The sequence below is a fragment of the Vanellus vanellus genome, assembly GCF_965231255.1.
Source record: "Vanellus vanellus genome assembly, chromosome: 3".
Lineage (NCBI taxonomy): Eukaryota > Metazoa > Chordata > Aves > Charadriiformes > Charadriidae > Vanellus > Vanellus vanellus.
In genome coordinates this window covers 108,317,067-108,332,340 of record NC_138907.1, presented here as the reverse complement: position 1 = coordinate 108,332,340, position 15,274 = coordinate 108,317,067, and the positions used below count along the sequence as shown (strand labels likewise).

Here is a 15,274-nt window from a genome sequence, read left to right as displayed (position 1 = left end):
CTGTGCACTCCCAGCAGTGGACAGCAAATGTCGGACACTGCGAGCGCTATGGCTTCGGGAGGAAGGGAAGGCCTCAGGGCTCCGGCACCAGGGCACGAAGTTCTCAGGATGGCAGCCATCAAGGGAGAGAGAGCGACTTCGCAGCAAACTTTCTAATTTATAATGAGTGTGACGTTGATGGTATGAAATAATCCTGTTGGCCAGCTTGGGTCAAGTGCCCGGGTCTCGCTCCTCCTTATCCCTGCACCTGGCTAGCTCAAAAACACTGAGACCTTGAGACCCACACACCATAGCTGGCTGTAAAGTAAATATTTTCACAAATTCAGACACTGGAGTCTTCTGAAAGTGCAGTTTTCCCAAGCATTAGAAGAGAAATTAGTCCTGTGTCTCTCAAACCAGGACATTCCACCCCTTATTTCATACCATATATATGACACACTCAAATTACTGTTGTATTAGTCCTCTCATATATATACACACAAATATATAATCCTCTAAACCTATAAACTATTCCTCTAAAAGGTCTGTTGAGTTTTTTAGTTGAAAACTAGGAGTTCCATCTATCATAATAGTCTTTTAGGGTAGGAACCAGTGATGTGGCATTTCCTTAGTTGTCAGAGCGGGACCAGGCCTCCATACAGGACAACAGACGTGTAGAGTTGGGCGCAGCAATATAACGTGTTGTGCTCACGGCTAGCATGTTCCCTGTCGCTGGACGCCATTCGATGGAGTTAGCTCCGGTTTCATTACCACCATGTTATCCTGAAAAACACTTATTGAACACTGTTAGTGTTATAAGACAATTAACACCACACATTTTAAAATTAAGGATTCTCGCCCCAAATCAAATCTCCTAACGGTATACATCGAACTTCTCCATTTTCCTGCATCACCCACCAGGTATGCCCTGGTCCTTCAGCAAAAGCAGCCCCACGTTGGGCGCCAAATTTGTTATGGTTTGAGAGACCCATAACAATTTGCTGTCATTTAGACAATCATTCTATCACCCGATGACCCCTCCCCACCTGGGAAAGGGAAATCGGGAAAAACAAGAAAACCCGAGAGCTGAAGTATAAACAGATTTAATAAAATAAGATTAGATAATTAACATTAACAGCACTAAAGAACTGATATTGATCCCGACACCAATACGGAATATGCAAAGATTATACTCAGCCAGTTATATCAGTAGGAAGCTGTGCACTCCCAGCAGTGGACAGCAAATGTCGGACACTGCGAGCGCTATGGCTTCGGGAGGAAGGGAAGGCCTCAGGGCTCCGGCACCAGGGCACGAAGTTCTCAGGATGGCAGCCATCAAGGGAGAGAGAGCGACTTCGCAGCAAACTTTCTAATTTATAATGAGTGTGATGTTGATGGTATGAAATAATCCTGTTGGCCAGCTTGGGTCAAGTGCCCGGGTCTCGCTCCTCCTTATCCCTGCACCTGGCTAGCTCAAAAACACTGAGACCTTGAGACCCACACACCATAGCTGGCTGTAAAGTAAATATTTTCACAAATTCAGACACTGGAGTCTTCTGAAAGTGCAGTTTTCCCAAGCATTAGAAGAGAAATTAGTCCTGTGTCTCTCAAACCAGGACAGGTGGGTGCAAAACACACAGAGCGAGGCACTTCTCAGTGTCAGGACCAGAGGCAATGGGCACAAACTGAAAAAAAGGAGGTGTCATCTGAAAAATCAGGAAACACCTTTGTCGTGGCTTGGCCTCAGCCAGCAACAAAGAACCACGCAGACGCTCGCTCGACTCCCACAGCCATGGGAAAAATTGGCAGAAAAAGGTAAAACTCGTGGGTTGAAATATTATAATTTAACAGAACAGACAAAGGGAAGAAGAAAGAAAAACAATAACACCAGTAAAGGAATATAAGAACGCGATTACATCAGCACAGCACCGAAGCCCATCCCAGAGTGGCGACTGCCCCCCTCTCCCTGGCTAGCTCCTTTTATAGCTGGGCACGGGTCACGTGGTATGGAATACCTGCCTCCCCTGCCGGCTCCTTGGGGAAATTAACCCCATCCTTGCCGGAACCAGGACAACCTTGCAACTGGGAGAGTAACTGAGCACTGGTACAGTTTTCCCAGAGAGATTGTGGAGTCTCCGTGCTTGGACATGGTCCTGGGCAACTGGGTTTAGGTGGCCCTTCTTGAACAGAGGGATTGGGCAAGATGACATCCAGAGATCCCTTACAACCTCAAGTATTCTATTATTCCATTTATAAGTACCAGGTCCTGCAGAACATCTTCTTGATCATCTGTGTCAGGATGCTGTCAATGCTCTCCAGAAATCTTCTAGACTGCTCGTGCCCTGCTGCGTTGTCCTTTCAGGTTAAAGTGTGGTTAAAGTCCCCATGAACTGTTCACAGGACCTGTGAACTTAAGACTTCTTCCAGTTGTTTGGAGAAGGCCTCACCTACTTCTTCTTTCTGATGAGGCAGTCCATAGCACATATCCACTACAACAGCAGCTGTATTGCTCTGCCCACTAATCTTGACCCATAAATTCTCCATTGATTCCTGATCCATCCCAAGGTAGCGCCCCATGCATTCCTGCTGCTCTCACAAAAAGTGCAACATGCCCCCCGCTCCTTGTCACTTTCCTAGTCTGTCCTTCCTAAAGAGCCTGTATCCATCCATCCCAGCGCTCCAGCTGTATGAGGTATCTCATCATGTTTCAGTGATCCCAGTGAGGTCAGAGCCTTGTAACTGCACACAGACTTCTCATTCCTCCTGGTTGTTCTCCAGGAATGCGTATCTGGGTTACAGTTCACATAATGATAACACTGAAACTTGGGCTTAGCTTTATTTCTTCAGTATGCATGCCTCAGACACCACTTTTTTAGAAGGTTTCACATTCAAACATTGCCTCTTGCCCATGATCCTTAGCTTAGTGGCTCCCAGTGGACCAGTACTGAGGTAAAGAAAAGCTGCAGTTATATCTTTGAATCTAAGAAGAAAGATGAAGTCTTTTAAAAGTTTGTCGGTATAAATTATAACTAATATGTAATAGCTGATACTCTGCAGTGGCTTGAAGACATGTTGACTGATTAATGCCACAATTTCAAATTGACTGATGTCGTGGTTTAGGCTGAACCGGCCACTGGGCGACTGACAGATGCGCCCCCTACCTCTCTTCAAAGAAAGAGGCAGAGGGGAGAGAGAGAGACTTATGAGTTTAGAAGGAACTAAACTACTTTAATGAAATATTAATAATAAAATAAAAAGAAAATAATGAAACATATACAAAACTGTATCAAGCTCCCAGATGACAATCACATCACTGGCTGGCATTGGGGAAGTCCCAGACTGGACTCAGTGGTGGACAGGAACTGGATTCCAGATCTGGGCTCAGGATCGAGATCAAAAGCAGACGAACAGACAGAGTCCTCCTTGGATATCAGCTCATTGAAGAAAGAGGGCTGACCCTTTGATCCTTCAGCTTTTATACTGGGCATGAGGCAGATGGAATGGAATACCCTGTTGGTTAGTTTTGGGTCACCCGTCCCGTCCGCTCCTCCCTGCAGGTGGGACCCCTCTACGCTTTTCTGCTTCTGACCCTCTGATGGGGCAAATAACAAAGTGAGCTGCCCTCAGGTGTTACAGCAATAAGTATAAGCGGGAGCCTCTCCACGTGCCATTCCCTGGCATCAACTGTAAACATAGGTCTTATCACTCTGAGAGTGAACAGTGTCTGCACAATATGCTGTTAATTTCAGTAGTTAGAAGAGGGACAGTTGAGAAGCAAAGTTACTGAACAAAATTGGTCCTGTGTTACCTCAAACCAGGACAACCGATCAGTATAAAATGCAGTTACGGCAGAGATACTGTAAAGCAAATCTCACTATTTCTGCAAGAGAATGCAAGGGAGACCCAGATAATCACTTGCCAAATTTTGCCAGTCATTTATCAATGGGCGTTTTCTTCCACAGCTTTAAGCTGTAAGAGGAAGCAATGTGTGCCACATAGCAGAAACTGTTATGACTGACTAGATCCAACAAACCAAACCTTAGCATAGCACACAAGGATGGGTCCATGGAGATGACAAACTCTTCTAGCCCCTAGGTCTAAAAGAAGGTGTTAAACTTACATGCTAGACATTCAGCCATGGCCTGGGTGGCTGTACCTGCACCCATTTTCTTGAGTTGTCAGAAAACCAATGAAGCTCTGAAAAGCACATTTGACTCTGTCTGGGGTAATGATCACTCAGCACAGTAGCACTGACTGTAAGCACTTTCTGTTTCCTCCCTTGAAATATAAAATTTGTGTTATATTTGGAGCTGCCTTACATTCATGTCAGTGCAATGTCCTCATATGATCTGTCTTTGTTGCACTCAACACCAGTGAACTAATCTCTTTAAACTAATCTGAAGGCAGGTTTTTGTCTCCGGATTTAGAGGAGTAAATAAATATGACTATGGTTGAATGGGTAAAGGAATAAACTGTAAATAAAGATAAGAAACACAAATAAGGTTGTGGGTTTTTTTCTATTTTTCTGATATTTTAAAAGATGAAACCATTCCTTTTTCACTTTTACCCCAGATAGAGTTGAGCCTGAGGATTCGCACTTGCATTTGCTACAGCGAGAGAGAGGTAGGTACTTCTGGCAATATTCACTGTTGAGAAGGTACTTCTCTTGGTGGGCCTGCCCTGTCAAGTGTCAAGCGCTGCTGTGTTAGTGCAGTCTCACACTGTCCTTCACTCCTGGGCCTTTGGTGATCTCACATGGTCTCACTTAAGGTTTTGTTTGAGGGATGACTTCTCACTTGAGGAATATGCTCATCTGGTCCTGAACCGCAGCTGGAAAACTGACTGGATGTACATCATAATCATTGAAGACATCTGTTTGTTTGCAAGAAGGTAGTTGTTTTTTTTTACCGGGGAATTATCATCCTGTGTTTTCTTTGTGCAATTAATAATTAGGGACAGTGCAATCCCATGTGTCATAATCAAGGCATTTGTTGAAACAGGAAATAAGAAATGTGCCATCAGTGGGATTCAGTCTAGTTATGATTGCATGGAATACAGCACTGAATACGCAAGATTTGAGCACTCTAAATTATCTGTGCTTCCCTTGGGAGCTTTTGTAAAGTAGACATCCAGCCAGCTGAGTTTGGATTGAAGGTTTTCATGGAGCTTTTGACAGATCTAGGCCCTCTTTCCTCAGAACAGGTATTGCTTAGCATCAGTGGGCAACTACACTCATACTCCACACCTAAACCTTAAGAACCAATACAGCTTCCACATATGCTGTAAAGCTGAAAACCAAGAAAATGCATAATTTATGATAGCCCTAAAAGGGTTAAAAGTTTTGTAATGTAATAGGTTGAATTTATTTAAGATTCAGATGCTAAATCGAGATACTAACTAGGAGAATCTGAGAAAGATTTGATTCTGCCCTTCATATGCACTGTCAGGAAATACTTGGTCGTTTACTTACGGTAGGAATGGAAAATGAAGAGCTTACTTCTGCGTCTGTATTATTTATTCAATACCTTCATTTACTTTACAGAATCTGACTGTATCTTTATGCTCCTGACTGTGCAGAGGGTTTTTATGCATGTTTTTTTCAATACGTCTCAATTTTATGATTTTTACAGCATTGTAAAACAGAACAGAGAAATTTTTAATGGACAGTAGGTTCACAAGCATTACCAATGCACGTTCTTCCATCTTCCGCCAGCTTGCAAGGATCAGTACAGAGACATTTGAAGCTGCCTTTAGTGTTAATGCATTTAGCAGAGGGAGAGCATGGTGGATTAATTATGTTTTCACATTCATTGATGTCTGCAAAACAAATACACACCGATCAATAATCATTACAAATTACAGAGAGGGATTAATACCTTCACATACACACTTTCTGCAAGTATTCATAAATGAAAGGTATTGTACACTTTCAATGACACATAGATACTGCCAAAGATCCTTTAAAGCACAAAGTTGGGGATTTTTTGTTTTTATTTGATTTTTGTTTTTTGTTTGTTTGTTTGGTTGGTTTTTAGCTGGAAATGACAGAAAAAAAAACCATTGTTTTGGTAATCAACTAAAAACTACAAATGGCAATTGGTTGAATTATCAAAAATGCAGACTGTAAACTAGAGAGCTTTTCTTGTATGCATTTATGTTCTAAGACCTCTCATTCCTCTATAAAATTTTTCCATACTGTGCTCTATAGAGGCAGTGAAAATAATAACACTGACAGTTCTAAACACTTCTAGGCATGACTTTGAGGAGCTAAGGATTCAGATCATCTTTGAATACAAAATTTATAACAGTAATCTGTAATATCACTGCAAAGATAGTTGTTTGTAGGTGCTATATTAATTCTGTGAAACGACAATATCCTGACAGAATGATGAGCAGATGAACAATTATCCATTGGAAAATGTGTATAAACATTGTTCCTGAGTCCAATCACGTCTTTTTACTTTCACATTCTGATTAGGTGATGAAATGGGAGTCAGTGTAGCATGCAGGAAAGAAAGTAGTCAATGAAAGAAAGAATGGAATCTTTTCCATATTTCTACACCTTTCTTCTTTCTGTGTAATATATACTTGCAGGTGTTGATTCAGTTGCCTAAAGATAGGTGTCCAGCACTGGTTTAGGTAGTTTCCCATTAGTCCTGTATTGTATATGTCAGCTTGTTCAATGTCTCTGACCCATGGTGCTGGGAAGCACTCCGAGCCCATATGTGGGCAACTAGCTGAGCCTTCAGTGTCTTCTCTTTTTGGTTATATTCCTTTCCCCTTTCCTTCCCTACCACAATGTTTGATCTGCTACTTCAGTCTAAGTAGCTCTTTTAATCAGTATTAGAACCTGACCATGTAGGAATGACTTAGCTTAGCATTGTCACTCAGATCACTTAGGGAATTCTCTCATTGGAAATAGGATCAAGCCTGATCCTCTCTTAAATTTTAATACAAAGCAGTAGCTGTGTCCAAAGCTAGCCATCAACTGCAACAGTCAAAAGACTAATCATGCAAGGAATAATCTTAAACTTTAGAACCCTTAAGAAACACTAACTCTCATAACACCTCTCTGAAGCAGAAAAATAATCTGTTGTTCAGGCTGAAGATTCCTGAATAAGTATTACTCTCTTTGAGACTACATTTTGGGTTTACTCCCGTTGGCTTCATCATCTGGGAAAGAAAACCTTCACAGGCTTTGCCTGAACTGTAATTCAAACGTGCTATTTCAGCTTTTGTAGACCCATAGTCATGCTATCTGCTAACTAGCCAACTCTTTTTTTCCATCACTAAATAGCACGTGTCAGATCTTACCAGCATATCCTACAGCTCAAAGAGGGCAGCACTTTATTAAAGCAAAGTAAACAGAGTTATATATCAAGAGTAAGATAACACTTAATGTGAAGGAAGGTAGCACAGTCTAGCACTAAATGACTTCCTGAATCAATAGAAAAGATTTCTGTCAAAGCCAAAGCTAGTAAGCAGGAATTAACAGCTCTCCTATGCTTTTGCCAACAGGCCACTCTGTCTTTTCCAGAGCAGCATATAATTTCGAAACCATCTGCAGAAATGCTAAGCTCTATCCTCCTCATTATATTGCTTGACTTATTCCTAATTTGCTGAACATTTAAAAGAATGAGAACGCATTGCATAGACATGCATGGAACAAAGTGCTTTCTACTGTAAAACTCAAGTAGCATCTGCCTAAGTGGGTCTTGATGGTTTTCTTTTAATAAAGGCATTGCTTATATAACATATGCAGCAGCTTGTTTTCCTATAGCAGATATATAATCTTTTGTTTACATTACTGAACATATTAAAAGGAACTAGGACAAGGAATGATTCATTCATATAACTTATTTATTCAGTTTGCTGCCAGAACATTAATCTACTGAAAAGATTTTATTATAATTCATTTAATAGCTTTATTTCTTTATATGGTATTAATGTGGGTGGAATTCAGTGGATAAATAGGATTTGAATAAAGGAAAGAGCTGAAAATTTCATTTGACTTTTTCCATACCAGGTATACAATTAGAATGAATAGCTTTCTATTCTGCTGTCACAGAAATACTGATAAGCAGACTTTATTGCAGATCAGCTGCAGCACTTGCATTCAAATTAATTTACCACCACCATAATATATTCCTAAATACCGCCTTTTCAGGTTTCATTTTCTCTCATGTTCTTATAAAGCTGAGCAGTATGAGTATGTGTATATATATATATTAAAAATATATATACACACACCATTATAAACACACACATTTGAAACACGAACAGAAAGAATTCATCCTTCATATCTGCAAAGAGTGAAGGTCTTGTAATGAAATATTTGCCACATTCTCTTTCTTCCTATCTTGTTCTATTCAACAGTAAAAATAAGGCAAAATTAAGAAAGAAGATAAAAGAATAATTAAAATAACAGAAGAGTATTCCCCTGAAATGTGCATGAAATATCAAAAGGCAATACAGGAGAGCTGAGGAAGGACTTTTTACTTGGGCATGTACTGATAGGACAAGGGGGAATGGCTTTAAACTGGAAGAAGGCAGGTTCAGATTAAACATTAGGAAGAAGTTTTTCACTATGAGGGTGGTGAGGCACTGGAACAGGTTGCCCAGAGAACTCCTTGCAGCCCCATCTGTGGAGGTGTTCAAGGCCAGGCTGGACGTGGCCTTGGGCGACTTGGTGTAGTGGGAGGTGTCCCTGCCTATGGCAGGGGGGTTGGAACTCGATGATCTTCAAGGTCCCTTCCAACCTAAACCATTCTATGATTCTATGATTCTATATGGTTTTACTGATTTTTCACCTGTTCTACTTTTGTACCTGAAGAAGTAATTCACTTCTGGCAAGTCTTTTCACAGCTATTTGGGGGAGAGAGGTTGGAACTGAAGTGATAATTAATTTGCTTAATTTCACTTACTCAATTCACAGTATTTTCTTCTTTGTCGCTTTTGCTTAACTTAGTAGGATGATACATGAACTCATTTTGTATCTAGAGCATCCATTGAAACAGTTCTAGGAAAATGACAACTCTCTGTCTTGCTGTTATGTTGAATGTAGGAGGAAGCAACGTATAATTCTGATTTGCTGCTTTTTTCCTACTGGTAGTTAATTGACTCATTTTTGCTTAATTAGGTAATTTTTAGTGACATTTTCATGTCATCAACCTGATTGCTGAATCAGGATGGGTAGAGATTGAGATAGCAATTTTGGAGCAAGGAGATTTTCACATCATCATGTTATTGTACCTAGAAACCCAGAAGGTTGGCTACAAGAGAGCATAGGAGGGAGTTCACTTCTGATGGGCTGTGCTGGACTTTGTCTTTTAGAAAATTCAGAAAAAAACAACAAAAAACTAGATACCTATACAAACGGGAGCCTCAAAGTTCCATCCTTTGCTTGTGCAAGTTAATTGCTCTTCTCCTTGTAACTGAAATCCATATTCACATGAATAAGTCACTGTAGATTTTCCAGATTCTGAACAATATACAAAATCACCATTTTCCACATACTTTGGTGTTCCACATATTTCGCCTACAAATAAAAAGACTGTATTACAAGCTCTTAAAAAAATTACCACCTTACCCTCGAAATGGACATTATTCTCCATTATTATTATTATTCTCCATTTATTACTAAACTAGCTTCACAAAAACTACAAGTTTTAAGGTGATCAAGAATTCAATTGTTTATTTCTGGATAAAAATTTACATGGAATACCACAGGTTTGACTTATAATCCTTGTAAAATTAGCATTATCTTCTAACAGTATGTTCTGCAGAGATCTTAGTTAATACTTTCTACCTATCTGTCTAAGAACTCCTGCCCCAGTTGCCATAATTTCTGGATATCTCACAAACCATTTATGTTGTCAAAGTGAAGTTGGCAAACACTATCTTTTTTTACAGAGAAAGTTGAGAAAGAAGGAAAGAAAGACCTAGATCCCATTTCTAAGTGGCAGAAATACTAAAGACCTGCATCAGACCAGTAGCTCAAGACCTGCCACAGTCAACGTCAGTGCTCTAACTGCTGATTACTCTCCCCTCTCATCAGGAAAGATTGGTAATTAACAGATTACCTTCCTGATAGAATTCTTGCCAAGCTTCTAAATTCATCCCAGGTATATTGTCACAATGCTTAAAATCCTGTGGAAACTTTGCAAGTTGGAAGGCATCTGCTGGCACTTCAGTAATCCCAGTGTTGTCACAAATCACACGGGACAGTGAGTGTTTTCTGAGTTCATGCTTTTGAGCTTCTGTGAAAACATTATCATTTTCCCACCAAAATCTAGAAAGATTGATAGAAACATTTTGAAAAGATCAAATTCAAAGATCTGATTATTCTTACTTTCACAGTACCCTATGTAAAAGACCAAAAATAAGAATAACAGCAAAATGTAGGTGCATACAACAATAATAAAAGTAAACACCATGATCTGAAGACTTACATACCCAGCTTGAAAGTCATGAAAAGACTAGTGTGAGTTTGATGTACTGGTCAACTCAGATGATGTGTTAAAGTCAGCTGGTTAAAACTATTAATTATTCATATCTGCAGAATTGCATTTCATTAATGACGGAGGGCCACAAAAAAAGTTACAATCCTCAGTGAAAAACTTGGAACTAATTTGTTTGAACTGCATGTTTAATCTTCTGCACACCAGCATTCAGTGTGCACTCATAAATTGTTTTAAGCATAAATTACAGGAGGATTACAGGAGTAGCCATAATAGATTTCCCTATACCATCGCTTTTGAATTCTGCTTGCCATTACTGAATGGTTGCTATGAAAACAGGTATTTCTGGGCTGTAAGCGCACACTGCCAGCTCATTCTGAGCATCAGCCAGCACCCACAGGTCCTTCTCCACAGGGCTGCTCTCAATCCATTCTCTGCCCAGACTGTATTTGTGCTTGGGATTGCCCTAACCCAGGTGCAGGACTGTGGACTTGGCCTTGTTGAACTTCATGAGGTTTGCACAGGCCCACCTCTGCAGCCTGTCCAGGTGCCTCTCGATGGCATCCCTTCCCTCCAGCCATGCTGACTGCGCCACACAGCTTGGTGTCATCAGCAAACTTGCTGAGGGTGCACTCAATCCCAATGTCCATGTTGCCAACACAGATGTTGAACAGCGCCGGTCCCCGTACTGACCCCTGAGGAATTCCGCTTGTCACTGGTCTCCACTTGGACATCGACCCATTAACTGCAACTCTTTGAGTGCAGCCATCTAGCCAGTCCTCTATCCACCGAGTGTTCCATCCTTTAAATCCATGTTCTTCCAATTTAGAGACAATGTTGTCATGTCATGTAGGACAGTGTCAAACACTTTGCATAAGTCCAGGTAGATGATGTGGCTGAGAGAGCTGGGACTCTTTAGCCTGGAGAAGAGAAGGCTGAGGGGAGACCTTATTATGGCATACAAGTATCTAAAGGGTGGGTTGAAGGAGGATGGAGCCAGGCTCTTTTCAGTGGTTCCCAGTGACAGGACGAGGGGCAATGGGCAGAAGCTGGAACACAGGAAGTTCCATTCAAACACAAGAAAAAACTTCTTTACGGTGAGGGTGACAGAGCACTGGCACAGGCTGCCCAGGGAGGTTGTGGAGTCCCCTCCTCTGGGGATTTTCAAGATGCGGCTGGATGCAGTCCTGAGTAATGTGGTCTGGCAATCCTGCTTTAGCAGGGGAGTTGGACTAGATGATCTCTAGAAGTCCCTTTCAACTCTGAAGATTCTGTGATTCTGTGATTCTCTGGCAGCTGAACCCCATTAGTCCCCAGTAGACCTGGTTCCTCAAAGCGAGTCCTGTGGTCTAAGTAGCTGAACACCTGGCTATGGTACCAGTCCTGTAACTATTTGTTCACTCACCAGATTCGATTGGCCCTTCCAAACCCCTTCCTTTTGACTGGGAGGATTGATGAAAAAACTAGCTGTGCTCTAGAGTCCCTTACCACCACTCTCAGGACTCTGCAGTCCTTCCTGATCCTCCTCAGACTGCTCCTGGTGGTATCACTGGTGTCCATGTGAAAAAACAGCAGTGGATAATAGTCAGAGGACTGTACAGGGCTTGGTATTCTCTCAGTGACATCCCTGATATGAGCCCCCGGTAAGCAGCACAGCTCTCTAGAGCATGTGTCAGGTCAACAAACGGGTGCTGCCATAGCTTTCAAAAGAGTCACCTACTATAGTCACCCATCACCTTTTCTTAGTTGCACTGGTTATATGGGGAGCAGATTGGGCTGCCTTACTCCGCTCCAGCGTCTCTCCTGATGTGATTGGTCTTTTCTCCTCACTCTGCAGAGCTGTGAAGTGGTTCTGCAAGGGCACCTCAGGCTTTGGAGGAAGTCTCTTCCTCCTGCTGGTCCTCGCCATCACAAACTTCCATTCTGCATTCGTGCCCCTCCTCCCTTCTGTGTGTGCCAGTGGGAGAGTTTTTGGTTTGGCTGTGGGCTGTGGGTCCACTGCAGACTGCACTTAGAACCAGCTATCTATCTCCTTCTCAGCCTCCCTGATGTTACGCAACCTCCTCACCGCCTTCTGCAGCTCAGCCACCTGCTGCAGGAGGTCCTCCAGCTGGGCACATATTTTGCAGGCAGTTGTGTCGCCCATCCTTGTCCCAAGAGAAAGGTCCAGGCACCTTCTACAGTCTGAGGTCTGCACTGCAGCCTCTGCCTTCAGCAGCTCTGCCTGGGTGGGCACATCGGCCACCGCTGGGGTAGATGGTGCAGACCCCCCATCTGGAGCTGCATCCTTTGCTCTCAGATGAGTGCCCCCCATTCTGTCTTAGGGTATCTTCGCTGCCCCGGTGTTTCCCTACTTCAGGAAAACCGCCCTGTGCACTGAGACCTGCTGTTTCACTGCACATTGGGCTGGCTCCAAAGCAGCTCCCCTCGGTGACTGACAGCTAGTTTCCGTTACCCCATGTTTAAATTTCAATACCCTGCATTTTAATCTTAAATCAAATCCTGATATCACAGAAAGATTCAGAGTTGGAAGAGATGGAGAAAGAAAGTCAAGGCTGATGGAACAGCAACAATTTGCTGCAGGTGATTAGGCTGAGGTTAAGACCGAGTTTAGTACATTAGAAAAAGAAATCCCTTCATGTTTTGTCAGATTACTGACAAAAAATTTTAAGGCTATCAGGATGGAGATCAATCAGTCAAAAATTCCCCTTAGTCATAGAAACATAGAATGGTTTAGGTTGGAAGGGACCTTGAAGATCATCGAGTTCCAACACCTCCCACTAGACCAGGTTGCCCAAGGCCATGTCCAGCCTGGCCTTGAACACTTCCAGAGATGGGGCCTCAACAACCTCTCTGGGCAACCTGTTCCAGTGCCTTACCACCCTCAAAGTGAAAAACTTCTTCCTAATGTTTAATCTGAACCTGCCTTCTTCCAGTTTAAAGCCATTCCCCCTCGTCCTATCGCTACATGCCCTAGTAAAAAGTCCTTCCCCAGCTCTTCTGTAGGCCCCCTTTAGGTACTGGAAGGCTGCAATAAGATCTCCCTGGAGCCTTCTCTTCTCCAGGCTGAACAGCCCCAACTCTTTCAGCCTGTCTTCATAGGAGAGGTGCTCCAGCCCTCAGATCATCCTCATGGCTCTCCTCTGGACACACTCCAGCAGGTCCATGTCCTTCTTATGTTGGGGACTCCAGAGCTGGATGCATACTCCAGGTGGGGTCTCACCAGAGTGGAGCAGAGGGGCAGAATCACCTCCTTTGACCTGCTGGCCACGCTTCTTTTGATGCAGCCCAGGATACGGTTGGCCTTTTGGACTGCCATTGCACACTGCTGGCTCATGTTGAGCTTCTCATCAATCAGCACCCCCAGGTCCTTCTCCTCAGCGCTGCTCTCCAGCCATTCTCTGCCCAGCCTGTATTTGTGCTTGGGATTGCCCCGACCCAGGTGTAAGACCTTGCACTTGGCCTTGTTGAACTGCATGAGGTTGGCTTGGGCCCACCTCTGCAGCCTGTCCAGGTCCCTCTGAATGGCATCCCTCCCCTCCAGCGTGTCTACCTCGCCAAACAGCTTGGTATCATCGGCAAACTTGCTGAGGGTGCACTTGACCCCACTGTCCCTGTTGCTGACAAAGATATTGAACAGATTTCTGAACTTGAATGCATATGTTAGAGGAGATGTTTTGAAATACCTACTTACTGACATGTCAATTAGGGTATCTAGTAAGCATGTGACCTTACTAGTGCAGATATAGATAATATCCAATACTCTATCTGACAAGGCACTGCAATGAATGTTAGACTTTTCCATTCTCATACTTACTGCATGGCAACTATAACATGTTTTTACGTACTTCTAACTTCTTGTAGATATTTCCTTATTATAGTATTAATGACAATACCATTTCACATTTAAGTTAGCTTACAGAAACTTTGTGGCAGAAACTTGGGGAATCCTTTTATTATTAGAACTCTCTTTTTCTCAAATTGAAGTTAATGTTAAATTATGCTTAAGTTTAATTAATGGAAGTAATATCATAAGACACTGAATAATAAGTAGTATTGTAAAGCACTGAATCATGGCAACAAGCCTGGAACAGCCTCGATAGGTTATCCTTTCCCAGATAGGGTCAAGTATGCCTGTACGATTCAGAAGGCTTTCAATCATGTTTTTAACACAGCTGAGTGTAATGTTTGTTGTCTATACAGTTTGTGCTAATAAGATGCCACCTTTATGATTAACATAGCTTTTTCCTGTGAGCTAATTAATTAACATTTTTTAAAGTTCAGATTTAAATTCTGCCTTGGATGCATATTTACATAATGGTTTCTTTCCACAACAGTGACTTATGAGAGGAGCTTAGAGGTGAGCGTAAGGACCAGAGGTACTTAAAACACCACTGCTAGCATGGTGTGAGCTGTTTAAAATTAGTCTTCTTGTGACATTCAAAATTACTGCCACAAGTACACAAAATGAAAAACAGGTTGGTTTTTATAATTGCTTCAGGAGCAGAAGCAAGACATAAACTGCATCTTGCACCCCTTTGTGACCTGAAGTTGCACTTCTCCTGCCTTCCTGGTGTGGAGGATTGAACTGGCACAAGATCCTGGTGGTGGTTGGGCAGTGTTGTGTGAAGGGACATACTATGCTGTGCCCGATGAGGCAATTCTGGGAGGACTCTGCAGTCCCAATTCACATAACACTAGGTATGTGGTGTTTTTATTATCCCCACTAGGAAACCTGAATCACAGTTCTCTGCCTATCCCTTCTGACTTTGCTGTAGTTACCATGGAAAACATTGAGGTTCTTCCCATTAAGGACCCTGAGCACGATGCAGCCT

General features: G+C 42.4%; 1 protein-coding gene across 1 annotated transcript in view; it reads right to left on the bottom strand.

The window, feature by feature from the left end:
* Positions 1-5,635: 5,635 nt before the first annotated feature.
* The window catches only part of TPO (thyroid peroxidase), a gene marked incomplete at both ends in the record, with an annotated part of 47,544 nt that continues 37,905 nt past the window's right edge, over positions 5,636-15,274 (bottom strand). The window contains 3 exons of the mRNA XM_082480752.1: positions 5,636-5,796; positions 9,347-9,517; positions 10,062-10,270. Of these exons, the coding sequence (XP_082336878.1) occupies positions 5,636-5,796; positions 9,347-9,517; positions 10,062-10,270 (541 nt within the window). The remainder of the gene's footprint in view (positions 5,797-9,346; positions 9,518-10,061; positions 10,271-15,274) is intronic.